At 36.4% G+C, this 26,202-nt stretch overlaps 1 protein-coding gene across 9 annotated transcripts in view; it reads left to right on the plus strand.

Moving 5' to 3' along the window:
* Plekha1 (pleckstrin homology domain containing A1) overlaps window positions 1-23,991 on the plus strand; it is a 47,375-nt gene extending 23,384 nt beyond the window's left edge. For 2 of the 9 annotated variants that reach the window (XM_042701329.1, XM_042701330.1), the window contains exons 5-12: window positions 1,863-1,960; window positions 7,227-7,352; window positions 11,148-11,291; window positions 13,576-13,644; window positions 18,031-18,095; window positions 18,803-18,866; window positions 20,610-20,720; window positions 23,316-23,991. In XM_042701329.1, coding sequence (XP_042557263.1) covers window positions 1,863-1,960; window positions 7,227-7,352; window positions 11,148-11,291; window positions 13,576-13,644; window positions 18,031-18,095; window positions 18,803-18,866; window positions 20,610-20,720; window positions 23,316-23,630 — 992 coding nt within the window. In that variant the 3' untranslated portion in view covers window positions 23,631-23,991. Of the gene's footprint in view, window positions 1-1,862; window positions 1,961-7,226; window positions 7,353-11,147; window positions 11,292-13,575; window positions 13,645-18,030; window positions 18,096-18,802; window positions 18,867-20,609; window positions 20,721-21,878; window positions 22,028-23,315 lie in introns of all 9 variants that reach the window. The other 7 variants (XM_042701331.1, XM_042701338.1, XM_042701333.1 and 4 more) reach the window with 6 other exon arrangements.
* Window positions 23,992-26,202: the final 2,211 nt, after the last annotated feature.

The following is a 26,202-nucleotide window of genomic DNA, read 5'->3' on the forward strand; positions in this document are numbered from 1 at the left end:
TAATGTTTTTCCTTGAGGGTCTTCATTTCCCACTTCTCTTAGTCATGTTCATTTGGGTGTTATTAAAGTTAGTAAAGTTGATATGTATTTTAATGTTTTTTTCCTTTCATGCATTTGTTTCTAACGCATTTATAAGATTATCTCTTTGTAGCTTTGTATGTCCCTCCCCCACAGTATAACCCCTGCTTTCACTATATTTGATGTCAGTATAACTTGTAGAGGAGATGGGGAAAAACAAGTCGTTTAAGGATACAGGTGGACCTGTTGCAACAATGAGAAGTACAAGTTGTCATGTTGAAAACGAGCTTTACAATGTTGGGGGGGAAGCGGGGAGGATTGGGTGGGGGGGTTGGGGGGAGGCTAGGAAGGGATGTGAAGGGTAAACAAAAGAGGAGGCTGCAATGCTTGATAAGAAATGTACGCATTAACCTGCCCATGTAATTGTAACCCCTCTGTACAGTGTGTTCACAAAAAAAAAAAAAGTAAAGTTTTGGAGATTCGGGAAGTCATTTTTACATTTGAATAAAAGGAACAGTGTAGCTGATTAGAAACCTTAGCTCCTTGAATAGTATTTATGTTTTTCCAAATAAATACATAAGATATATAGTAAGTAAGTTTAATTCAAAAGCTGACTGGTAGTTTGCAGACAACTGTACATTTAGATGTTCTTTGTTTTATAAAGTAAACAAACCCAGTTCTTGAGAGGTCAGTGCAAATTACATTAAAACTCCACAAATGTATTGCAGTTTTTATTATCTTAACTTAGCTGGGTTTTCTAAATATTTGGGATGGAGAGGCATTAAAGGAAAAAACATTGATAAAATGTTTCTGCTTGATGAGAGATACTGTGAACAGTGTGAAAATAAAGTGGCAGCTGTGAACAGTGCTTGTAATACAACAGAAAGAAGGACTATAAAAGCTCCCATGAATTAGTGGTAAACTACGCAGGTATATTAATAAGATGTACACAACTGTCACAAAACAAATGTAAGTGACAGACATTAAAAAATGACTTTTGCAGCAATCAAAGAAATTTCACGGGTATAATTGTCCACTGATTAAGGTGTCAGAGTGCTGTGTCAGTGGAGATAGGCAAGAGAACATGAGATACTGCAGTTCCAAGAGAATTGTCTTGGGGAATTGGTAATCTAAATGTTGAAAGGTTGAGAGAGCACAAAGAGAATGTTGAAATAATCCCGAAATTAGAACCTATCTGAAGTAGCTCTCCAGAGGTGGAGAGATAAAAGAGGAAATAGTGTGGAGGAGCAGAAAGTTGAGCTCATGACCCTTCAAGGCTGGTCGGGTATCTGAAGGCTCTAGCACTGTGGTTCTGTGCTACTGGTGGTTCTGTGCTGCTGTTGGAGGGAGATCATCAAGATTAGAGCCAGCCAATCTCACCCTCCTCAATTCTACTTTCTGTGACCCTGTCACTACTTACTACTGGCAGAACATGAAACCTAGGGATTGGTGTTTGCAGATTCCTAGACCCACTGTCCAGAGCCTTGGGGTTGAGAACAAGAGCTATATAATTAGCCTAAGTGCTAGAAACCAGGCCTGGTTAAGGGTATTAAGTGAATGACTTTTCATATGCAATTTGGAAGACAGTTTGCTAATACCTACAAAAATTGCAAATGTGAATTCTCCGTGACTCAGTAAAACTGTCAGGAAAATTATCCTATAGAAATGTTAGTCAAGCTATGGAGATGCATATGTGATGTTTCATTGTGATATTTTATCTAATTTCAAAAACTGGAGATAGCCAAAGCGTGTGTTATGTTAAATCTAGCAAGATTTTTCAGCTGCTGCAAGCATGAATGTGGAAGTAACAAGTACAATATCTCATGTTTCTTTTTTCTCGACAGTGATGAATGCTGGAATGAGGAAGTATTTTCTACAAGCCAATGATCAGCAAGACCTAGTAGAATGGGTAAACGTCTTGAACAAAGCTATAAAAATTACAGTAAGTTTTTTTTTAAAGTTTTTACTATATGGAAGTAATCTTCGTACTTTGAAAATAGCTTTACTGAATGTCATCAGCTTGCCACAGATTTCATACTTCAGCTTCCTTAAAAAGATGAAAGTGAAGACAATTTCTTGGAGACTCTCAGCCCTTTCATTGGCCTGTAAATGTTTTCACCTATCAAGTGCCTTATAAAGATGAATATTATTGCCAGGCGCCAGTGGCTCCGCTTGTACTCCTAGCTGAGATCTGAGGACCAAGGTTCAAAGCCAGCCTGGTGGGCAGGAAAGTCCATAGGACGTTTATCTCCAATTAACTACCAGAAAACAGGAAGTGGCACTGTGACTCAGGTGGTAGAGTGCTAACCTTGAGCTGAAATGCTCAGGAACAGCGCTCAGGCCCAGAGTTCAAGCCCCATGACTGACAAAAAAATAAATAAAAAAGATATTATTGTAGATTTAAGTAATGTTTGTGGGGAAGATTCTAGTAGCATGGAGAGTGTTGCCTGAAGGGCATGAGTTTTACTTCTGGAGTCCTGCCACTACTTGGGTGATGGGCATAAGCATTCTTGTCTATGAAGCCATGAATGTGGGAGCAGGACAGTGGAGTTGAATGGCTGAAAGATTAAGTACAGGACTAGGTAGCACACAGCCCTGTGGCCCTGATTAGTTGTGTCAAGCTCCCAACTTCTTCCTTGAGTTCCAGGGGTTGGTACCTTTGCACTCTTTTCAACATTATAATCTATACCCTTCTAGCCTTTTTTTTCTGTTTGGTTTTCTAATGAACATTAGCATTTCCTGAGGCTTTACATCATACTCTAGGCTTTGGACTAATGGTTTTATTGTGCAGACACTGGAAGAAAGTATGGTTTAAGCTGGGTGCTGTGATCCTAGCTTCTTGGGAGGCTGAGATCTGAGGATCATGGTTCAAAGCCAGCTCATACAGGAAAGTCTGTGAGACACTTGTCTCCACTTATCCACCAGAAAACTGGAAGTGGTACTGTGGCTCAAGGTGGTAGAGTGCTAACCTTGAGCAAAAAGGCTTAGGGACAGCACTCAGGCCTTGAGTAGAAGCCCATGACTGTCAACCTCCAAAACAAACAAAACTGCAAGGTATAGAAAGATTGAGTTACTTGTAACAAGGAGATGAGGAGCCTAGGCTAGCCTACCAGGCTCTGGAGCCTGCACTCTGAAGTGCAGTGAAGAAAAAGCCTTCACCCGATAACTTTTGTTGGTAAAACCAAAGCAAGTTTCCTACTGCTGCTACTGAGCAAGTACATGGATCTACTCCCTGAGCCTTGCTAGGCATTTTCCTTAGACACATAGAAAAACATGTCGTAGGCTGCCTGGAACAGCTTGGGAAGGAGTTCCTGTATGGGATCAGTTGATGTGTGTTTACTAAAATGTACGTATTTACTGTCCCTAAATCTGTGCCTTGAAATTCAGCATATATTAATCACGGCTAGTGTCTATCTGAAATGTATGAGTCCCTGTTTGTATAACACAATAAAGGGTTAATATAATTAAATCTGTTTTCAGAGTTAGGTTGAGTTTTCTGTCTTGCAACAGAACAGCTTGTTACCACATGACAGAAAACGCCCACACACCACATCTGATCTGTACATGAAGCAGAAGTTATTTTGGGTTTGTGCAGTTTCAGGAAAGCAATGTTTTGAAATGGTTCAGAAGTATATATTCTTCAAAAATTTTAGTTGATCCATAACTCTCTTTATAACTATTCCCTACTTGGAAAATTTCTGTAGAAAGATAGTATGTAGTAATTTTATTAAATCCAGTTTTTATAATTTGTAATAATAAACAATGGTTTCTTAGTATTCTAAGAAAAAAATAGTGATCACCTTTTTTTTAACCAATTGCTGATGGTTTATATTTAAATTCTTTGAAAAATTAGTTTCTATTTTAATACATGTGCAGCTTGCTTTCCTATGGAATCACTCCAAATAACATTTTGGTCAACTGTAATTGGTGGTCTGTTGAGTGAAAATTTTTAGAAATCCAAAATTAGAGTTTGAGAATTAGTGGTTTCAACATAGAGATTGTTAGAGGGGAATGGGTGAGAGAATGGTGGTTAGCTATTACCTTGTACTTCCAGTAGTTTTTGTCATCTTAGTGAACTGTTCTCCAGCACCATGGCCTGCATTTCTTTACTTTGCCAAAGTCTGTGTGAATGTGGATCAGCATTTTAAATTCTTTTCCTATTACTAGTATTATTATTATAAAAAAAGAGCAAAAATAGAGGAACCAGTCTTTTTTTTTTGTTGGTTGTTGAGCTTGAACTCTGGGCCTGGGCCCTGTCCCTCAGCTCTTCAGCTCAAGGCTAGCACACTACCATTTGAGCCATAGTGCCACTTCCAGTTTTCTGGTGGTTTATTGGAGAGAAGAATCTGACGGACTTTCCTGCTCAGACTGGCTTTGAACCACGATCCTCAGATCTCAACCTCCTGAGTAGCTAGGATTACAGGTATGAGCCACCAGTGCCAGGCTTAGAGGAACTCGTCCTAAAGGGAGTATCTGTGACTGACGTCTGGAAAAATCAATATTTAAGGTATATTTGCATCTGTTTATTTGTTCTCAGAGTGTTAGGTCCTTTTTTGATATTAAGGAATATTCAAGGGCTGGGAAGGTGGCTCAGTGTTAAAGCGCTTGCCTTGCATGCGTGAGGCCCTGGGTTCGATTCCTCAGTACCACATAAGCAAAAAGAAAAAAGCCGGAAGTGGCGCTGTGGCTCAAGTGGTAGAGCGCTAGCCTTGAGCTGAAGAGGTGAGGGACAGCGCCCAGGCCCTGAGTTCAGGCCCCATGACCGGACCCCCCCCCCCCCAAAAAAAAAAAAAAAAAAAAAGAATATTCAAGATGGCTTATGATTAATCCTAAACAGAAATCCACAGGTTTTAGTTAGTTATTTTTATGTAGGGTGAGATCAAAGCTAGTGCTATACCATGTGAACCACAGCTCCACTTCTGGCTTTTTGGTGGTTAATTGGAGATAAGAATCTCAACTTTCTGGCACAGACTGACTTTGATCCTAGCTTCCTGAGTAGCTAGGCTTATAGGCATGAACTGGCACTCAGCCTTCCATTGTTTCTAAAGTGTATTTTTCCAGCCAGGCTTCTAGCTACTGAACCTAGCTACGCGATCTGAGGATCACGGTTCAAAGCCAGCCCAGCAGGAAAGTCTGTGAGACTTTATCTTCAATAAACCACTCAGAAAACCGGAAGTGGTGCAGTGGCTCAAGTGGTAGAGCGCTAGCCTTGAGCTGAAGAGCTGAGCAACAGCGAGCATTCAGACCCAGAGTTCAAGCCTCATGACTGACCAAAAAAATAAAAAAGAATACAAATTTTAATGTAAAAATTAGTTTTTTTGAAATTGGGACAAAACTCATGAACCTTTTTCTTTCTTTTTTTTAAAAATATTAATTGGGAACAAGTAGAAGAGTTAAGCTAAATATAAGAGTTTGGTTTTAACAAGATGCCCTACCTGCGCAAAAGTGTTAGCCGGTCTGGTTAGGGATAGGATATGACATTAAAAGATATTATTAGCTGGGAGTTTGTATCTAACCATTTTCAGTTTCCATCTTTATTTACTCTCATTATTCTTGATGAATTGAACATTAATTTTCCCTTTTATTTTTGAGAAATCTGCAGCATTTTAACTTTTTTCGGTTATAAATATTGAAGTCTTGTTGTAGTCATCTCCATATTCTTCAGTCATTTCACCCTTTTTTTTAGTATTAGAATTTTCTATTGTATACAAATACCTGCTAGGGCTGGGAAAGTGGCTCAGTGGTAGAGCGCTTGCCTTGCATGCATGAGGCCCTGGGTTTGATTCCTCAGCACCATATAAGCAAAAAACAAACAAACAAATACCTGCTAAAAATGCATTCGAATCTCTCATGAGAAGCAGTCTTGTTTAAAAAAAAAAAAAGATAGAAAACTAGGAAAGACAACAGTCAGAAAAAACCAAGCCTATTCAGTTCTTGACATGGTTTCTGCCATGGGGGATGGATTACTTTTCGGATTCTCATTAACAGTTGGCTGATTTAGGGGCACTGTGCATGTGTGGTTGTCCTGAAAATGATTACACATCTAAATTTAGTTAACTTTTCATTCAGTTGTTTATAGTTTTTGAGGGAGTTGACTGTATTTATGATATCTTGCTTGAATGTTCTCCTTTTTTAAGGAGTGAGATGATTACAATTTAGATAATTTTTATTGTAAAAATGTAATTCTAAGTGAATATTGGACTTTAACATTGATATGTGATATTTAATATGATTTTATTATAATGATAAAGTGGAAGCATTTGATTTAATAGCATAGGCAAGGGTTTTAAATATACTGTTGCTCCCAGAAAAAAAAATGGAAAAACTAATAGAAATTTCAGTGTACTTTTAGGGTTATATTAAATAATTTTCCCTGAAATTCCCATGTATAGCTAAACTTAAAACTTCTTGAAAAAGAGAATGCTAGTTAAAACATTTTGATTTTTGATATATGTTAAAGATTTTTGGTTTTTTCCCCCCACTGCTTTTTTTAATATATTCTGTGACCCAAAGTTAAGTGCTCTAATCAGCAGGATCTAGATGATGGTGTTTGAGTTTTGAACAAGTTTTCACAACTTGGGAAACCTGTATTCCCTAATGGCTCTCAGCTTCCACGTAATTAATTGATTAATTAGTTATTGACAGTACAGTGTTGGACTGACTCATGGCCCTTTGCTCGGCAAGTGCTCTGTCATTTGAGACACGCTTCCAATCCTTTAGGTTATCTTTTAGATTGGGATAATTTTTTGCTGGGGTCAACCCTAGACCACAATTCTACCTATCCTTCCTGTGCATCACCACATCCAGCTTATTTGTTGATTGGGCATTGCAAATTTTTGTCCAGGCTAGCCTTAAACCATGATTCTCTCAGCATCTGTCTCCTAAGTATCTGGGATTGTAGATTTGAGCCACTGTGCCTAACTGTTTCCTTATTTCTCAAATGGATGTATTGCCCTGTGCATAGGGTTAGCAACAGGAGGAATGAGAACATGTTTGGAATAGTACCTGTACAAGCAAGCATTTGATAAGGGATGCTGTACTATTGTAAAGCAGATTGGAGCAGAAAATAACATGGGAGAGCTTGAAGCACATGTACAACATTGTAAATGTCTTGTACATACCTATCAGTTATATATAAACAGTTAAGAACAGAAAAAGACAGTTTCATAAATAATCTGTTTACAAAATGAATCATGTTACTATTTCAGGTACCAAAGCAGTCAGACTCACAGCCTAATTCTGACAACCTGAATCGCCAGGGTGAAGGTGGGAAGAAGCAGGTGTCTTACAGAACTGATATTGTTGGTGGTGTACCCATCATTACTCCAACTCAGGTAATAAATTCATTCTCCTATTATGTGAGGGGCTCATTGCACATTGATGTTTATATTGTCATCAAAACTAAAACAGCCGGGCTCCGATGGCTAAAGCCTGTAATCCTAGCTACTCAGGAAGCTAAGATCTGATGATCACAGTTTAAAGCCGGCCCAGGCAGCAAAGTCCCTGAAAGTCTTATCTTCAGTTATCTATCAGATAACCAGAAGTAGAGTTGTTGCTCAAAATGGTAGAGCACTGGCTTTGAGCAAAATTGCTCAGGAATAGCATCCAGGTGTCCTGAGGTCAAGCCAAACAACTGACTAACAATACAAAACCCTAAATCGATGGATTTTATCTAGTTAGTTCATTACTAAATTACTACAAAGTCTTTTATTTTCAAAAACATATGTTGATTGTAAAATTTTTTGGTGTTTTTCACTTACATTACGAACAAGTTCCTAGTGATCAAGTTATCCTGCATTATTTATTTATTTATTTATTTTGTCAGTTCTGGGGCCTGCCTTGGGCCTTGGGAGCTGTACCTTTAGCTCTTTTGAGCCACAGTGCCACTTCTGGTTTTCTGGTAGTTAATTGGAGATAAGCTCTGGGATTTTCTTGCCCAGGCTGACTATGAACTGCGGTCCTCAGATCTCAGCTTCCTGAGTAGCTACGATTACAGGCATGAGTGCCGGGCCTCCAAGAATTAGTTCTGCCATGGAGTTACATAATCTACAAATCTTCTGTGATTAGAAATGTAGAAGTTTATTCCCCTCTTTTTCTTTCATCTTTCTTATATAAACAATACTTCAATGAACATTCTTAATGTCTTAAATTTTAGGGACACAGGTTAGTTTTTTGTTGTTGTTTTGTCTTGTTTTGATGGTGGTATTGTGTTTGAACTCAGAGCATTGCACTTGGTAGACAGGTGCTCTACCGCTGAGCCACAGCTCCACCTCTTTTGTATACTTGTTATTTTTAAGGTAGTCTCACTTCCTGTCCAAGCGCATGCCTGCACCTCTCTTTGCCCATTTTAGGATTCCTGTCATCTGGGATGACAGGTGGTACCGTCCAACTTCTCTTCATTGAGGCGAAATCTGCTGAGGTTAGCTCAAACTGTGATCAGCCTACAAGTAGCAAGGATTATAGACATAAGTCACTGGCACCTAGCTACAGATGATTTTTCTAAAGAATAAGTTCCTGGAAATGAAATTGCTGAATTAACAGTTTGTAAATATATGCCATTTTTTAAAGCCTGTTTTTTTCTACAACCTGAAGTCATAAGCCAAACAAACAGAGAAGTGGAACTTTGACTTAATTTTATCTCAGAAGCACCTATAGCTAAATTAAGTATTGCTCAGGTAGTAGGAACAAAATACTAATATATACTTTCTTAAGTGAAATTCAAATTTCTATGAATTTAATGTTTGTGAGAATTTGTAATGCAAATTAAATTCTTAGTAGTTGAGAAATCAACATTTTAAAAGAAATCACTGGGCATTTTTATTATTTTTATGTCTCTTGAACTTTAAAGACTAATATTGTAGACCTTAAAGTTATATATTTTATCTTCCAGGTCTTTTGCCAGGGAAAAATGATTAATGGAAAGAAATCTTAACATTAATTATGAAAAGCTTTTTTTATATTTGACAAGGGACATATTAATAAAAATCCTTGCTCTAGCAAGAACGTTTAGTTATTACCAATCTTAGATTTTTAAAAAATAAAATGAATGTTTGCTTATTCCAAAGGTAATGGTTTTAACCTGTTGATATATAGCTAAACTAAGCATTCCCTATGTTATATTGCATTAATATTAAGGGTAGTTCTGTTTATCTGTACTTGTATTAAGATACTATAGTAGTTAATGTTGTTTAATAATTTGGATTCCTTGGGAGATAGCCTTAAAGAATTATAAACAAATTCATTGCTTTCTTATTTTATAATATAATTTTTAAAAATTATAAAGTTTTGGGCTAAGAAGGTGACTCAGTGGTAGAGTGTTTGCCTTGCATGCATGAGGCCTTGGGTTCGATTCCTCAGCACCACATAAGCAGAAAAAGCCGGAAGTGGCACTGTGGCTCAAGTGGTAGGGCGCTAGCCTTGAGCAGAAGAGCTGAGGGACAGCACCCAGGCCCAGAGTTCAGGCCCCACGACCAAAAAAAAAAAATCATAAAGTTTTATTTGCTCATTCTGAAAGCATTTAGGTAATTTAGTATCAAAAAATGTTAACTATCATTTGCATGATTAATTTATTTGTCAAGTATTGGGTAAATAGTTAAGTACTAGGATTAAAAAGTACCTACTATTGTTCACCTAAATATAAAACAGGTGAAAAATTCCTCAAGATGTGTATGACAGCTAACACAACTTTTCTCTTGAGTTTTAGGACTTCTTAAAAATATTCATTTGCCAAAAAAAAATATTCATTTGCCTTATTTGTAGGATTCTAGATTATTGGCTGGTATAAACAAACAGGAAGCCAGTACTTTTTGGGACATAAAACATAAAACCATAAAACACAACCTGTCAGAAATCAGTGCAAGTACTAACAAAGACGAAGAGAAACCTTATCTCCATTTGTTGCTGGGGGAAATGTAAAATAGTTCAGCTACTCTATAAAGGTTTGGTAAATATATTTTTATTAAAGTAAATTTGCAGTTTTCAACCCAACATTTGCATTCCTAATCCATCATCTTAAAGAAATGGCTAATTATATCCATGTGAAACCTTGTACATGAATGTTCATAGAAGCTTTATTCCTAGTAGTCAAAAGCTGGAAACAATTCCCATGCCCTTTAATGGTGTGTGATTACCAACTGGTAGTATGTCCTTACATGAGATGTGGCACTAAAAAGAAATAGTGATTGGTAGAAGGAACAACCTGAATGAGTCATGTTGAATGGCAAAAAAAAAAGAAGACTCAAAAGATTGCCTTTTATATGGTTCTACTTACATCAGAATTACGGAACTAGAGAACAAATGAATGGTTTTGAGGAATTAGGGGTAAGGTTGCATAAGAAAACCTGGTGATGGTAAACAGTTCTGTGTCTTGATTGTGGTGATGGTGGCACAGATCTGTGCATGTACCCACAACAAATAAGTCCTTGTAAAACTATTAAAATCTGAATGCAGTTTGTGGAATGTACCAATAGCAGCTTCTTGGTTTTGGTAATGTGTTCTGTAGATATAATGTTCCTGTTGGGGGACTCTGATTGAAGGACTCTTATGTGGTTGTTTAGTTTGGTGTAGTTTTATGATTTAAAAAAAAAAATTGTCAGTCATGGCATTTGAACTTATGGCCTGGACGCTGTCCTTGAACTCTTTTGCTTAAGGCTAGTGCTCTCCCACTTGAGCCACAGCACCACTTCCAATTTTCTGGTGGTTGATTGGAGATAATAGTCTCAGGGACTTTCCTGCCCGGGCTGGCTTTGAACCAGTGATCCTCAGATCTCAGCCTCCCAAGTAGCTAGGATTACAGGCATGAGCTACCAGCGCCTGGCTAGTTTAATGGTTTCCCCCACTTTTTGGTGCTTCTTATGCATCTTTTATAATTATTTCAAAATAAAAAGCCTCTCCCTTCAAGAAAAAGTACTGATGTAGGAATTAGTAGAAGCAAAGAAGTAGAAATTTGTGCACTAATGAATGGCAGAAAGGTTATGAAGTATTTCCAGTTAATTAAAAAAATTCTTACTTTAAAATCTCTGTTCCTTACTTCCCTGAGAGAGATTTTCTGCCAGGTTAACATGAAGTGAAGGAAGGTTTTGAATGCTAAATAAGCACGACAATAATCTTTTTGTTGTGTTTTATTTTAGAAAGAAGACGTAAATGAATGTGGTGAAAGTATTGACAGAAATAATTTGAAGCGGTCACAAAGCCATCTTACCTACTTTCCTCCTAAACCACCTCCAGACAGTGCTGTTATCAAAGCTGGATATTGTGTAAAACAAGGAGCAGTGGTGAGTAGCTGAACAAATGTGAAGAGATCACAGATGAGCACATGCCAGGAAAGCTTGCAGGTTAACATTGAAGTGTTTGCTTTATTTTATGAAACACCTATAGTGGAGACTAGAATGCCAGAAAGAGTTGGGACCTAGAGAGGGTCTTGTTCTGTTTGTCATGAATGCAGTGCTCTTCTTTCCTGTTTCCACTGAGCTTTCTTAACAGTTTTCAGAAAGTTTTTCTGTTGATTCCACACCACCATTACCATTCCCCAATAATAGGTCAGGGAAAGAGCTCACTGTGCCTACAGTAGGGAAGATGGTAGGCCCAGGGCTCAGGACCTGCTATTGTTTGACTGAGTTCCATGGAAAGCTATTGTGAGTGGTGTTACTTAAACTTGTAGGCTTCTAGATTCTTTTGAGAAGAAAAAAAACAAATTTATATATATATATACATGTATATATGCATATATACATATATGTATATATAATATGTATATGTAACATACATATATAATATATATTTGTATATTTTAAACAATAATTTAAATATATTTACACATATGAATATAATATAGTATATTTTAATATACAATAAATTATACATTTTAAATATATAATATATGTTATGTATTATATAATTATGTTATATAGTATATGAGATAATATTCAATATAATATACTATTTGATATTATGCATAATATGTTATCAAATATTTATGTATATATTTAAATTTTTGGTGCTGGTTCTGGGGCTTGAACTCAGGGCCTGGGCACTTGTCCCTGAGCCTTTTTTTTGCTCAATGCCAGGGCTCTATCACTTGAGCCATAGCACTACTTCTGGCCTTTTTGGGGGAGGGGTGGTTAATTAGAAATAAGAGACTCATAGACTTTCCTGTCAGAGCTGGCTTTGAACCACAGTCCTCAGCTCTCAGCCTCCTGAGTAGCTAGGATAACTGATGTCCAGTTGAAAAGAAAACTATTTTATAAAACCTACAGCCTAGTGTTTTTTGAAAGATGTAAATGACCAGTGTATACATTGAGATAGTACCTGGTACTCCCTAGTGAGAGTGCTACAAGTTAGCCCAGGTATTCCTACACAGACAGCTCTATGACGAAGTTATTAAAGATCTAAGGTACTTTTCTGCCTGGTAGAGTATATACCTGTAATCTAATATTGTAGCACATACCTGTGATCTTCAGCACTTGGGAGATTCATGAGTTCCAGACCAGCTTAGACTGAATAGGAAGACCTTGTCTTAGAAAAAAAAAAGTACTTAAAAATTTATTTTTTCTATGTGAACTAAATCTTTCGAATGTCATGAGTAAAATGCATCAAACTCTCCTATTTGACTGCTCATCAATTTCTGACAGTACAAAAAGTGATGCTTCCAGTCTCAGAAATTGAAGGCAAGCACCTGAAGATTTTCACTGTGGAGTATTTATGGGACACTAGAGTCAGAATTCTCTCACAAAATTCTTTGATGCACACTGTGTGTATGCTAATTGGAGTTTTTAGGGAGATAGCCCCTTTTGTTTACCAAGTCTACAATATCAGTAACTTTGAGATATTTTAGTTCAGTGACAAAAAAACTTGTGTAAGATGTTCCTTAAATGTTTCCTTTCTAGATTCATTTTATTATGTACTTACTGCTTTATTCCTATGTATAAACTACTTGAAGAAAGATTTGTAAGTTTTATAAATGGAAAAACCTGATGTGGTTAAATAACATTTCCTGTGCTTGCTCTTTGCTTTGTGGGGTTTAGGTGGTAGGAAGGAAAGGAAATACTTTTATCTTTTTTTTACTTGAGCATTAAAACTATGAAATATTGGACTAGGAATGTGGCTTAGTGGTAGAGTGCTTGCCTAGCATACATGAACTCCCGGGTTCGATTCCTCAGTACCACATGAACAGAAAAAGCTCAGAGTGGCTCTGTGGCTCAAGTAGTAGAGTGGTAGCCTTGCTTTGTGGCTCAAGTGGTAGAGTGGGTAGCCTTGAGCAAAAGAAGCTCAGGGACAGTGAACACACCCTGAGTTCAAACTTCAGGATTGGCAAAAAAAAAAAAAAATCCAAAAAATTATGAAATATCATAGTACCATTAATCAAATATGAAAACCAATTACCAAAAGTTTGAAGGCCTCATTACCAAAAGAAACAATGTTTTATTTACCACCTCACAAAGGGAAGATTGCAAGGCTTCTCAGAACTTGGCACTTCTGACTGTGGGTTCATAATGGAACTAAGTAGTCATTAACATTTGGCATTCTTAGAAGTCTCACATCTGTATTCATCTCTGGTAGATGAAAAACTGGAAAAGAAGATACTTTCAGTTGGATGAAAATACAATAGGCTACTTCAAATCAGAACTGGTATGTTGCTGTGTCCCAAATATTGCTTTACAAATGGTTAAGAAATGTAGTAATTGTATGATTTATGCCATTCTCTATTTTTAGAATAATCTAATTCTGGTTTTGAGGCACTGATAGTTCATTTTACTTTGTTGTGATTTCTTTGGCTAATAGAATATTCTTAAACATATCTTACATAAAACTGTTTTGATTTCAAAGAAGCATTCTGTCTTGAAAGATCTAAAATTACTAGTACCTCCTCATCTGTAAATTTCCTCTGTAGGGGCATTGGAAGCATAGTTGGAAGGTCAGTATTTAAACCTTTGTATTTCTGCATTTCTTCTCAGCCCTCTCTTGATATTTTCTTTTCCTAGATCAGATTGACTCCTAAGTTGGATTACATGAGACGGTTTGACCTATCTGAAGGTAGACTCAGAAAATAAGAATTCTCTTCCACTGGTCCAAGTAGCATTATTAAAAATTGTCAGGTGAGCCAGGCTCCAGTGGCTCACACCTGTAATCTTAGCTAATCAGGAGGCTGAGATCTGAGGATCGTAGTTCAAAGCCAGCCTGGGTAGGAAAGCCCGTGAAACTCTTCATCTCCAATAAACCACCAGAAAACCGGAAGTGGCGCTGTAGCTCAAGTGGTAGAGCGCTTGCCTTGAGCTGAAGAGCTGAGGGACAACGTCCAAGCCCAGAGTTCAAGCCCCATGACTGACAAAAAAAAAAAAAAATTGTAAAAATTGTCAGGTGATATGATTTCAATAATAGATGGTTCTATAAATTAATGTAGTTACATGGTATCATTGAGAGAAGAACCATGTACATTATTTAAATGAAGGGATCAAGGTGACATTGTCTAGTAGGGCTTTCTGCTGAGGGCTTCCATCTTGCTAGGTAGATTTTCTATTGCTTCATCCATGCCCTCAATCATTTTTCTCTGGTTATTTTTGAGATAGGGTCTTGCTTTTTTCTCAGAATGGCCTGGACTGTGATCTTTATGGAATGATAAGGTCACTTTGAAAACATTCCCCTCACCAAATTAGGAGCAGAGCATCAAAATACAAAATTCGATAATACAGATTATAGCCCTCTAAATGAAATAGGACTTCAGGAGCCCAAACCAGTGTAAGTAAATAGTAGAATGGTGAATGCATGTATGTATATGTTGAGGGATGAGCTATTTACATAGTTACAAAACACCTATCTACAAAGTCGAAAACTGAGCACAAAAGGTAACATTCAGTGACTTGGCTGGTAGTCACTTCCTTGGCAGGCAGCCAGCCTTTTCAGAACTTCATTGATGGTGAGAAATTAAAGCCACCTGACAGGAATTACGGCACTAAGTGCAACATTACTTCAGTCCCTTCACTGGCTGAAGGTACATAATCTGAGTTTAATCCTAAAGGAACATCAGACATGGAAAAATGAGGGACATACTACCAAACAAGATATCTTGTTGTGTCTTCAAGATTATTAGTTGAGGAACGGGTGAGCAACTCTCCTATACTAATGGAAGGAATGGAACCTGTGACTAGCTGAATCTGTTTGCTTTAATAAAAGACAGTTTGGGGGTAGTTTGCTGACTGGTGGTTGTGATTGTGTGAAAGGATGGCTTTACAGGAAAAGCACACTGAAGTATTCAGGGATTGTGTGACCAGGTCAGCAACTCACTCTCCAGTGCCTCCACTAAATTAGTTTCTTAATATTAGTATTTAGCCTATGTTTCGAAGTTTTAAGCAGGGATAGAAGGACAAATATGTAGGAGAAGAATGAACAAAGAAGAATTTATTTAAGAAGGAACTGGGCTGAGGATGTAATTCAGTGGTAGAACACTTAGTGCAAAGCCTTTGGTGCAACCCTTAGTACTAAAAAATAAAAGTAAAATGGTCTTACAAATGTGAAAAGAAGCCAGGTGCTGGTGGCTCATACCTGTATATCCTAGCTCATCAGGAGGCTGAGCTCTGAGTTGCTGTTTGAAGCCAGCCCAGGCAGGAAAGTCCATGAGACTCTTAACTCCAATAAATTACTAAGAAACTAAGTTGAAAATGGCACTGTGGCTCAAGTGGTAGAGCGCTAATCTTGAGCACAGAGAGGCTCAGGGATAGTGCCTAGGCTCTGAGTTCAAATCCTGGGCCAAAAAAAAAATTGTGAAAAGATAGTCAACATCATTCATAATGAAAGAAATGCAATTAAAACAGCACTATTACTTTTCATCTGTCATGAGAAGATTGTAACTGCTTGAAGAGCTCCATAAACTGTCTTCCACAAACAATTACAAATGCCATTGTGTAAGCAGAAGAACCAGGATCCCTAGAGAACTGTCTGGTTTCAGTGCTTGGACAAAAAAAGTACATGCTGAGCCCAGAACAACTAGTGGTGCCAGAAATTAGAGTCTCAGATACTGACGGCTGTGAGTTAGAAAGACATGGTAGCCAACGTGAAGGTGCTCCGAGTGACTGCACTCAGATTTGAGCAGCAAAGTAAATATAACTATGGATTATAACCCAGAGAATCCATGAGCCATGAATAAATATATGCAGAAAGAAAGGTGTCTCCTCAGAGCCCAGTTCCATCTTAAAACATGTTGCATGGATTTTCAGGGCTAGAGAAACCACCATTTGGAAGCTACTACACCAATAAAGATTTGTTCCATGTTTGATGAAACTTGTGGGCAAAATTACAGTGAGAACCTGGGTACTACATGAACTCTAGTTATTTGCCCAAAACATAACAGTGATGAGAGGAAAAAGTAACTTTACAGCAACTGAGAACAGTTACTATCAGTAAGCATAAGATCATTTGCTGGCCAATATCTGGCCAGCCCCCCATACATGCACCTGCTAATGTGATATGCTGAGAATATAGCGTCATATCTGTGGTTTCCTGTCAAAATGTATTACTTGAATCTGATTGAATAATCAGATAAACCCAATTGGGAGACATTCTGTGAAATAACTGGCCTAGAAAATTTAAAACTAAAAAGAAAAGAAAAAAGACCAAAGAACTATTCCACAGTAAAGGAGAGTTAAGAGACATAACAGCCAAAAATAAGATATGAGCCTGTATTGAACCTTGGACAGAAAAGAGGTCATTTTTCTTTTGCTATAAAAGGATATTTGTCAGATAATTAATGAAATCAGAATGTAGTAATTAGATAACAGTATTGTAGCTGTCAAGTTTCTGGGTTCCCTAATTGTACCATGATCACATAAGAATATGTGTATGTTTTAGACGATGTATAACCAAGTAGTTAGTAGTAAGATGTACCATTATCTACAACTTGCCTTAAGATATTTCAGGAAAAAATAATCTATATACACACATATATATATTTTATACACAAATGCATAGGTGTACTGACATAAAACAATTGCAAGGTATGTAGAAATAATTTGTACTACTTTTGTAAGTCACTTATGGTCAGAAGTTCAGAATAAAACTTACTTTGTAAAGCTCTAAAAATTTATGATTGAAAGAACAAATGTTCTGTCATGGTTTACTTTTTTTCCTCATGGTGCTGCATAAAATGAGGCATATCTTAATCTCATGACAGCATTTTTAGTGAAATACAAATTAGTGTTTAATGGATTTTTGAAAATTATTGCTATGCTACTAGGAATAAATGTGTTTTATATTTGTTTCTTTTTGTTGTTGTTATTGGTTGTAGGGCTTGAACTCTAGGCCTGGGCACTGTCCCTCAGCTCTTCAGCTCAAGGGGGGTGCTCTACCACTTGAGCCACAGCGTCACTTCTGGTTTTCTAGTGGTTAATTGGAGATGAGTCTCACGGACTTTCTTACCCAGGCTGGCTTTGAACCGTGATCCTCAGATCTCAGCCTCCTGAGTAGCTAGGATCTCAAGTGTGAGCCACCGGCATCTGGCTATATTTGTTTCTTATATTTAATTATGTTTAATGTCAAATCATCAGTTTCTTTATGAGAATAAGTTAAGTTGCAACATAAACCTAGATTGTAGGCTGTGGAAGGTGGGAGATTAAAACATTTAAAGTGTAGCAGGTGTCTCAGCATTTATTAAACGTGCATTTGATAAGTGGTGCTTGTTTTCATAAGAAAGTGATGTGTTTGTAATGTGACAGATTTGAGTCAAGCTGGATCACAGATGCCAAAATGGCATTCCGAGAGAGGAAGTGTTTGTAGTGACTGAGTCACCCAGTTCACCTAGGACCTAGCTTGCTGGCTAATTAATTGGTGTTACTAAGCTGCACTGAACTCTTGGAACAACAGTGCTGCTAAGAGAATAGAATTTGAGCTGTTTTAAATCTGAATGGTTCAAATGGTTAAGTTTTAGATGTGCTTCAAGAAAGGATGCAATTCCAGATAAAATCCTTGAAAGGATTTTAAGAATAAAAGTCCTGAATCTGTTTACTTTTATTTTTTTTTGGCCAGGAAAAGGAACCTCTCCGAGTAATACCACTTAAAGAGGTTCATAAAGTCCAGGAATGTAAACAAAGGTAAGGAACTGCTCTTGACTATACATTTGGCACACTCAGTAATACAGTACCATGCCTTAATTTCATTTATGTGCTTGTTATAGCATGTATTTTCCATTTTGGTTTTAGTGTTATCTTTAGTTCCTCATAGTTGGGATATGTTAAAATTTTCAAAACCATTATTCAAGTATTTTGTTTGTAAAAATGAAGACAAAACTCAGAAATGAAAAGGAAAAATATAATAGAATGACCCTATCAGATTTTGTACTAATTTTTGTGCGTAAAAGATGTTGCAGAATAGAGCATTATAAAAAATAAATTAGCAAAAAATATAAAATTAAAAGAAGTTGCAGGTGTGGTTTAGGTGGTAGAGTGTCAGCCAGTCGGCAAAAGTATCAGATCAGGAGTTCAAATCTTGTTCTCAGACAAAAAAAAAAAAAAAAAAAAGGAAGAAAAACTATATTTGCTGGGCTGTGGTTGACTTGAATAAACTAGTTTTTAACATTTAGAAGCTTTGGACTTCAAAGTTGCCTTATGAACCTTTTCTAAAACCAGCTAACTACACATAATAGATACATTTTAATACCAAAAAAATGGGAAAGTAATTGGGTTTTTGGTAAATTAAGTCAATGTTTTACTTGATTCATAACTTGGCACTGAGTAAACAAGTGAAAGACTAATCAAACAACTGCTGTTTAAGTGCAATTGGATAATTTTTTTTTCAACAGTGACATAATGATGAGGGACAACTTATTTGAAATTGTAACAACATCTCGAACTTTCTATGTTCAGGTAAGACTTAATTGGAGACTAGATCTTCTCATAAGGAATCTACAACTTTAGAAGTGAAATAAATATAAATAAAGCGTGTAGCTTTTGATATTAAAAGAAACTACAGTTCATTAATTTAATTAAGATCATTGTATATGAAGGGTTATTGGTAGGTTATATGCTCAGGAATGGGTTATCTATGATGAATTAATGAAATGGAACTAAATGGTATATGGAGGAAAGGAAATGATATTTTAACTCACATTTTAAGTGTATACCTTCAGATTAGATTATCTTTACATGTTTTGGAACATGTCATTTTTGGTCATTTTATAAAATGAGAGGCTCAGTACCCACTATCAAAATAGTTGGTAGATATTATTATATTCTGTTAGTAGGCATCTGTATTTAAATTTAAAATGTGGTTTTTGTTTGGATTATTTAAATAGAATATTTAAAACGTCAGTTAATTGTTTCATGAAAGTTACCTATGCTTATTATTACAGAGAAATGAAGAAAGTGGTAGTTCATACACAATTCCATCTTGAGAACCTTTTTTTTTTCCTGCTTTCTATTTTTTTTTTTTTTTTTTTTTGCCTGTCCTGGGCCTTGAACTAAGGGCCTAGGCGCTGTCCCTGAACTTTTTTGCTCAAAGCTGGCACTTTACCACTTGAGCCACAGCGCCACTTCCAGCCTTTTCAGAGTAGCCTATTGGAAATAAGAGTTTTACAGACTTTCCTACTCAGTATGGCTTTGAACTGTGGTCCTCAGATCTCAGCCTCCTGAGTAGCTAGGATTACAAGTCTGAGCTAGTAAGGTGATACTAGCTGTAGAGTTAAATTCTGTTTTGCATATTGTCATCTTTTTCCCATATGTTAAAAATGGCCTGAAAACCATACTTGAGTGTATGGATGTTCTACAAGTAAATTGTTTCTCCATATTCTGTGTCTGAACTGTTCATGTACATTGTTTCATATATCTTCTACCATATATATTGTATCTTTGGACAACAATATGCCTGAATTTTTTTCCAATTTTTTTTTAAAGGATATGTTTCTAGGTAAAGTTTTAACCATCAGCAAGAGTCTTAATTTTGTCAGATTGATTTCTAGAATTGTGCTTCTTAAATTTTTCCTTTAAAATGTCTTTGTTACAATGTCATTGATTCAACAAACATTCTGTATGTAACATTTTTGAACTTTTAGATACAAGAACTTTTAGAAGCAAGAAGTTGTATCTGCACCCTTAAAGGCCCTTTTTTAATTAGAGTAATTTCATAAGATTTTAAATTCATGTTGGTAGCCTGTCCTTTTCTGGAAATAGAGTTCTTTGGTATATGATCATCAATGGTTTTTTAATAGTTCAGGAAGTTATTTCAAGAAATAAAAAAAAATGTCAAAATGTTTTTTTAATCATAGTTTTAAATATATAACGAGGTGTGTGTGTGTGTGTGTGTGTTTGTAGTTGATTCAGTGTTGTAACGGGTAGAACAAAAAATGGCTTTATTTCTTCCTCTCTCATTTTCTTTCCAGAAGTGTGCATTATTAACATTTTTTGATGTGTCTGATCTTGAAATATTAAGTGCCGAACTTGTGTCTTAGTATAGTAACTTACTGAGAAAATGCTTCTACGATATTGTTTGTATACCATTGCCCTAGAATAATTTTGTCAGTAACGGTATGTTACCAAAATAAATACATTGGATTTATAGAAGTACAAAGTTTTGAGGAAACGTTGACTGAATGAGCCCTTTCTTTCTTTTAGGCTGATAGTCCTGAAGAGATGCACAGTTGGATCAAAGCCATCTCTGGTGCCATTGTAGCACAGCGGGGACCTGGCCGATCAGCCTCTTCTGTAGGTTTCCTGCTCTCTGGGGTGAGACTCCCGAGGGTCCTCCATTCTGTTGAATTGTTTTCCTTCCTTTGACCCTTAATCCCTCTTTTCTTCCTTTGTTGAAATTTATTTGCATGTTGACTTTCATACAAATTGGACTTGCAAAAAATAATGCATTTCTAATGTAATGCTTCCTTGTAGTGTTCCATATACATAACTTTCTGTGTGCACTGTATTGTGTTAAATGCACAAGCAGGACAACTAAGGAATAAATGTTTCCTTGCTTTGTTTTTAGCAATTCTTACTTACTCCTTAGTAGTTTGACACATAGTATGGTATGTGGCCTAATTATGCAAACCACCTTCAATTCTAGTGTTACACTTTTGTGACATCCCATTTCCTCTTTACTTCCTTAATTTCAATTAAGTTTTATTTGGCTTAATAGTACCAAAGGCTCCTGACCAAGTAGGAGTCTTAAATGTAGTTTTGTGCTCTTGTTTAGTATTTTCTATTTCATGCTTTTATTCTAATTTAGTATGTTAATATAAAAGTTTGCTTCTGAAAACTACTGTGATTATCTTTGTGCATGTATGATAATAATAAAATTGAAAAGAAATGTTCTACTTAGAAATAGTAAGAAAATATTTTCTATTATGTTGAGGTTTATAGAATTAGGTTTTGCTTGGAATACTTTAGCAACTCTAGCAACTTTGATCTAAAAATGCAAATCCTGATGAAAAATGAAAATGTATCACCAGCAGAACTGGTCTAATATGTAATATAATAGCCTTTATTATCTAGATTCACTATATGTGCTAGCTCCATGCATTGTAGGTTTCCCTGGATAGTATTGTCTTTTCCTGATAGTACTATCTATAGATAGTAGTTTTTCTCATTTCTTAATTGTTTTCTCAGTTCTTAATTCTACCTATTTATCTTTTGGGATATCTAAGAAGCCACCTTCCTAGGTGTTAATTTTGTAACTGCATCTATTTCATGTGACTTTTTCAGTAATCAAGTATGAGATTCTCTGCAAAAACAGTGTCTGTTGGGAAGAGGAAAAGGTGGAGAAGGGTGTTTGTGTTTTGTGCTTTGTGGTGGGGCAAATTGGACTAGCTATGACTATCAGCGGAACTTTCTCTCTCCCTCCCTCTCCTGAGTATAGGTTAACTCTAATCGTAGCTTTGCACTGTGTTCCAGATGCGGCAGGCCAGAAGGCTGTCGAACCCTTGTATACAGAGGTATACATCAAGAACTGGTGAATGCAGCACGTATGTGGGCGCTCACGCAAACGTGCCTTCTTAGTAGAGGGCCCGGACTTACTTACTACTGACAACTGATCTTAGAAAGTTGAGTTAACCAAACTGCCTTTCGCAGTTGTCATAACTGACTTTGTCAACACTAACACAAACTACTTCATTAGAGACATCAAGTTGAGTATGTGCACTTAAAATTAAAGAAATACAACTTTACTAATGGAAAGAGACATTAAAGTAGCTTCTAAAAATTAATTGACCAAATTGCTGCAAGAGTGTTTTGGTTTTTATAGTTTATATACTTTGAGATATTTTAGATAACATTTTAAATACACCTTTATTTTAAGGAAACGCGTGCAATTTAAGGAAATTACATGCAAACTTTGCATGCAGATATATTGCATAGGCTGTATATTGTTATGTTTTGCATGACATTTTAAATCTCTAGTGAAATTTAGCCATGTAGTAAGACTTCATAATGTTTTCAAGCACTTTGTTTTCAAAGCTACTAGTATCATAAATCAACACACTCTGCTTGGAACTGCATAGTGCAGTGCATTTAGAATGGTCATATTTAATGGTATCTTCAGATTTGATCTAGTTAGAAGCATATTAGAATATTCACAACTGATACTCACCAAAGTAAAGACTCAATTGCACCCTTACCTTTAAAATCTTAGACCCTGTGAATAAACCACATGCGTACAACTAAATAAACTAAATTAAAAAGTGAAAAGACTTTGCTATTTTTGACTGCAGTGAAATTCAGGAAAGCAAAAAACTGCTAGACAAAATAATGTTTGAAAAATCTTGATTCTTACTGATGAAATATTTGAAGCCAGCCTAGACAGAGAACCTGTCTTGAAAATAATCAGTAAAAACTAGGGCTGGAGGTATGGCTCAATTGGTAAAGTACCAGCCTTGAGTTCGAACCTCAGTACTCCCAAAACACGTATTCCATTATTGATGTTCATTTTATTTTTATCTTTTTAAAACGCATCAATTCCCATTGTCAGTTGAGAATATACTCATAGATAAAAGGGTGAAGCTGGTAGCCTACTTTTAAACATAGTCCAGTTGCAGTTGGAACACTGTTTCCCAGTATAAGCTGTCTTACAGGGTCATAAACTACTGAATTCAGCTTTGGTGACAGAACTAGCTTCTTAGTGGAAATGGTTGTTGGCTGTCATTGCTTTGAACTCACTTCTAAAAATGCATTGCTTTGGGAAAGAGCTTGGCATGTTTATGCTGCATGGTTCATGCTTCTGCTTTGAGTGTGTGTGTGTCTATGTGTGTTTGTTTTTCAGAGAATCAAGTCTTACTGAGTTACTAACTTTATTATTAATGATTGACTGGGTTTGACCACCGCTACTCTTTCCAGGAGCATTCCAGCTGTCCTTCCGAATCCAAGTACACTCCCCGTCCTGCCGGTGCAGCAGCAACCACCTCACATTCCGCAGCCTGTCGCAGCCACTCTCTGGTCTCAAGCTTTACCATGGAGAAGCGAGGATTTTATGAATCTCTTGCCAAGGTCAAGCCAGGGAACTTCAAGGTCCAGACTGTCTCTTCAAGAGAACCAGCTTCCAAAGTGACTGAGCAAGCTCTGCTAAAACATCAAAGTAAAAATGGCCCTCAGGAAATAGATCATGACCCAGTGGACTTGGATGACGCAAGCCTTCCAGTGAGCGACGTGTAAAATGGAGGCGTGTGGGGCCTCTTGGTCCCACGCATCCCAATCCCTCAGTGTCCTTTCATGAGGCTGTAGCCAAAGATGATAGTGAGATGGGTTAGTGTTCATATTGGACTGCCTCCTAGATGTACACTGTCTATATATAAGCTGATAAACCAAGAATCTAGGGAGTAGCCAAAGGGAATGTCATTTCTTTAAGAATGAGAGAAAAATGCCTAATGGTTTCAGTATCATTTGTCTGAGGCTTTCTGTGTTCTCATTTGGGTGGTAAAAAGTTATATGTGGTATTTTTTTCCTAGTGACTTGGACAGTTTAAATGTTTTAACAACTTAAAACATGAAAAATGCTTACTAATTATTTTGGTCATTTAAAAATGCTACTATGACTTCCTATTAAATGTTCAATATTTTTCTTATTGGTTACTGTTATCAAACGGAATACCACCAGATTAAGATTCTAAAACTCATGGTGTCTGTGGTGCTGCCAGATGTATACTGCGGGTGGACTGTTTTGAAATGATACATTTTTGATATTCTGGATCTCAAGGTGACTGCTAGGTTTTGCATAGAGGATAGGATATGGTTAGACCATGGTTAAAGATAGCGAGCTGTAGAAGAGGGGAAAATGAACATTCAAGTGACTGTATCTGAGATGCTTGTTTGAAAAGATTTGTCAGGACTTGGAGCTGTCAGTGCTTTATTCAGTGAAAATTACTTGGTCAGAAATGTTTGGAGATCTAATTTTCTTATCAAAGTTTTCTATATAGTTTTTATTTTGATATTTGAATCAGTGAAAGACTTCAAGTTTATATGTAAAGTCAGGACTGCCCCAGTCACAAAAAGGTGTGGCCTCTACTTTTCTGTCATTAATAACCTATATTCAAGTGCCTGTGTTTTTCATCTTGTCTAGGAATATGCTCAAAAGTCCTATATGATTGGCTTTAAACATTGAGATAAAATTAATTTTCAGTAGAATAGTTTAATGTGTTAAATAAGATAGCATTTTATGTTAGATATACCAGAATGCTGGTATTCTACTATCTGTGCAATATATGTTTTTTAAAAGCAAATTTGAGTATACATTTAATCTTGGGGATATCATAAATATTAGCACCTCTCAAAAGAAGTCTTAGTTTCAAGAGTTGAATGATAGACCAGTTTGAGCAAGTACCATTTTGTGGTTCAGTCTTGAATATTTGCTTTAAGAAAAGAAGTCTTGAATTTCACATGCTGCTATTTTTATGATATTTTACCATTTTACAGTACTGTTTTGTTTTGAATTCATGCATATCACTGTTCTTTTTTTTTTTTCTTTCTTTCTTTTTTTCTGTCAGTCGTGGAGCTTGAACTCAGGGCCTGGGCACTGTCCCTGAGCTTTTACGCTCAAGGCTAATGCTCTATCACTTTGAGCCACAGCACCACTTCCGTTTCTTTTTATTTTCTAAGATGACTTCTTGTCTAAGAGAGAAGTTGCTACTACAGTGGTAGGTAGTAGGGTCCAGAGGTTATAAGATATATTATACTAGAATTACACAGTATCTATTGGTTTAAAAGTCCATATGCCTAAGAATGCCCGCTCAACTTTTTATTCATAAGCTAATTTTTTAAAAGCTATATTTAGATTTTTCTCTTTTGCACCTTCATTTGAAAGGGTAGAATGAAAAGGTTTAGGTAAATTGCCACTTTTTCTGCTGACATAGCCATTGTAATGGTTCTTTTGAGTTTCTTTTTCATGAACACATCTAAAATCTTGTGTAGTCCTTTCGCAGTACCTAAGAACCTCATAGCATTTTCTTTGGTACAGCTTCCACATTGCATGCCATGCTAGCATATTTTGGTATTGGTAATTTGATATATTTCATGGTGGCAAAATACTAGCTCTATTTTGGAACTTTTTTAGATAGAACTACCCTTACCTAATAGCATAGGGAAATGTTTTTGTGATTGTCAGGGTCTCTTAATATTTATCTCAATTCTTTTATAACTCTATGGAAATTATTTAATTATTTTAAAACTTACACTTTTCCTGTAAATATGTCACATCTGAAATGTCACAAAATCTGACATCCCTTACTATGTGCTGCATTTTTCCTGTGTGTATAACATGTCTTCTTTCACAGTGGGAATGTGCACGTCCCAATGTTCACTGTTACCTCTGTTACCTGTATGTGTCAAACTGGTTGAACACTGTAATGACTTGAGAATAAACTGCTCAGAATTCCTTCTACTTATTTCTCATTTTACTTGGTCTCTGTGTGGGAAAGTCAATGGAATAAGGACAGAATAATTTTGCTTGACTGACATGAATTTACAGACTGAAGGGTGGTAATTATTTGGTAATTTCTGAAAGAATAGGAAACTGCAAATCTGAGTATATATTAAAGGCATTTTCATGTAAATTGTACAAGGAAAATTTTTTCTCTTGAAAAAAAAGTTATTTTGCTAATTAAAAACCATGTTGTCAGAAGCACAGTTAAAGGTGTTACCTGTGGAGCACATTTCAGTTGTTTGAGCTGCTTTCTGTGTGCTTGGTTATTGGTGGATGAGATGCAGAATCTGCTCAATTTAGAGGGGACTGG

This window comes from Dipodomys spectabilis, unplaced genomic scaffold (genome assembly GCF_019054845.1).
Source record: "Dipodomys spectabilis isolate Male_0828 unplaced genomic scaffold, ASM1905484v1 ptg000289l, whole genome shotgun sequence".
Taxonomy (NCBI): Eukaryota; Metazoa; Chordata; class Mammalia; order Rodentia; family Heteromyidae; genus Dipodomys; species Dipodomys spectabilis.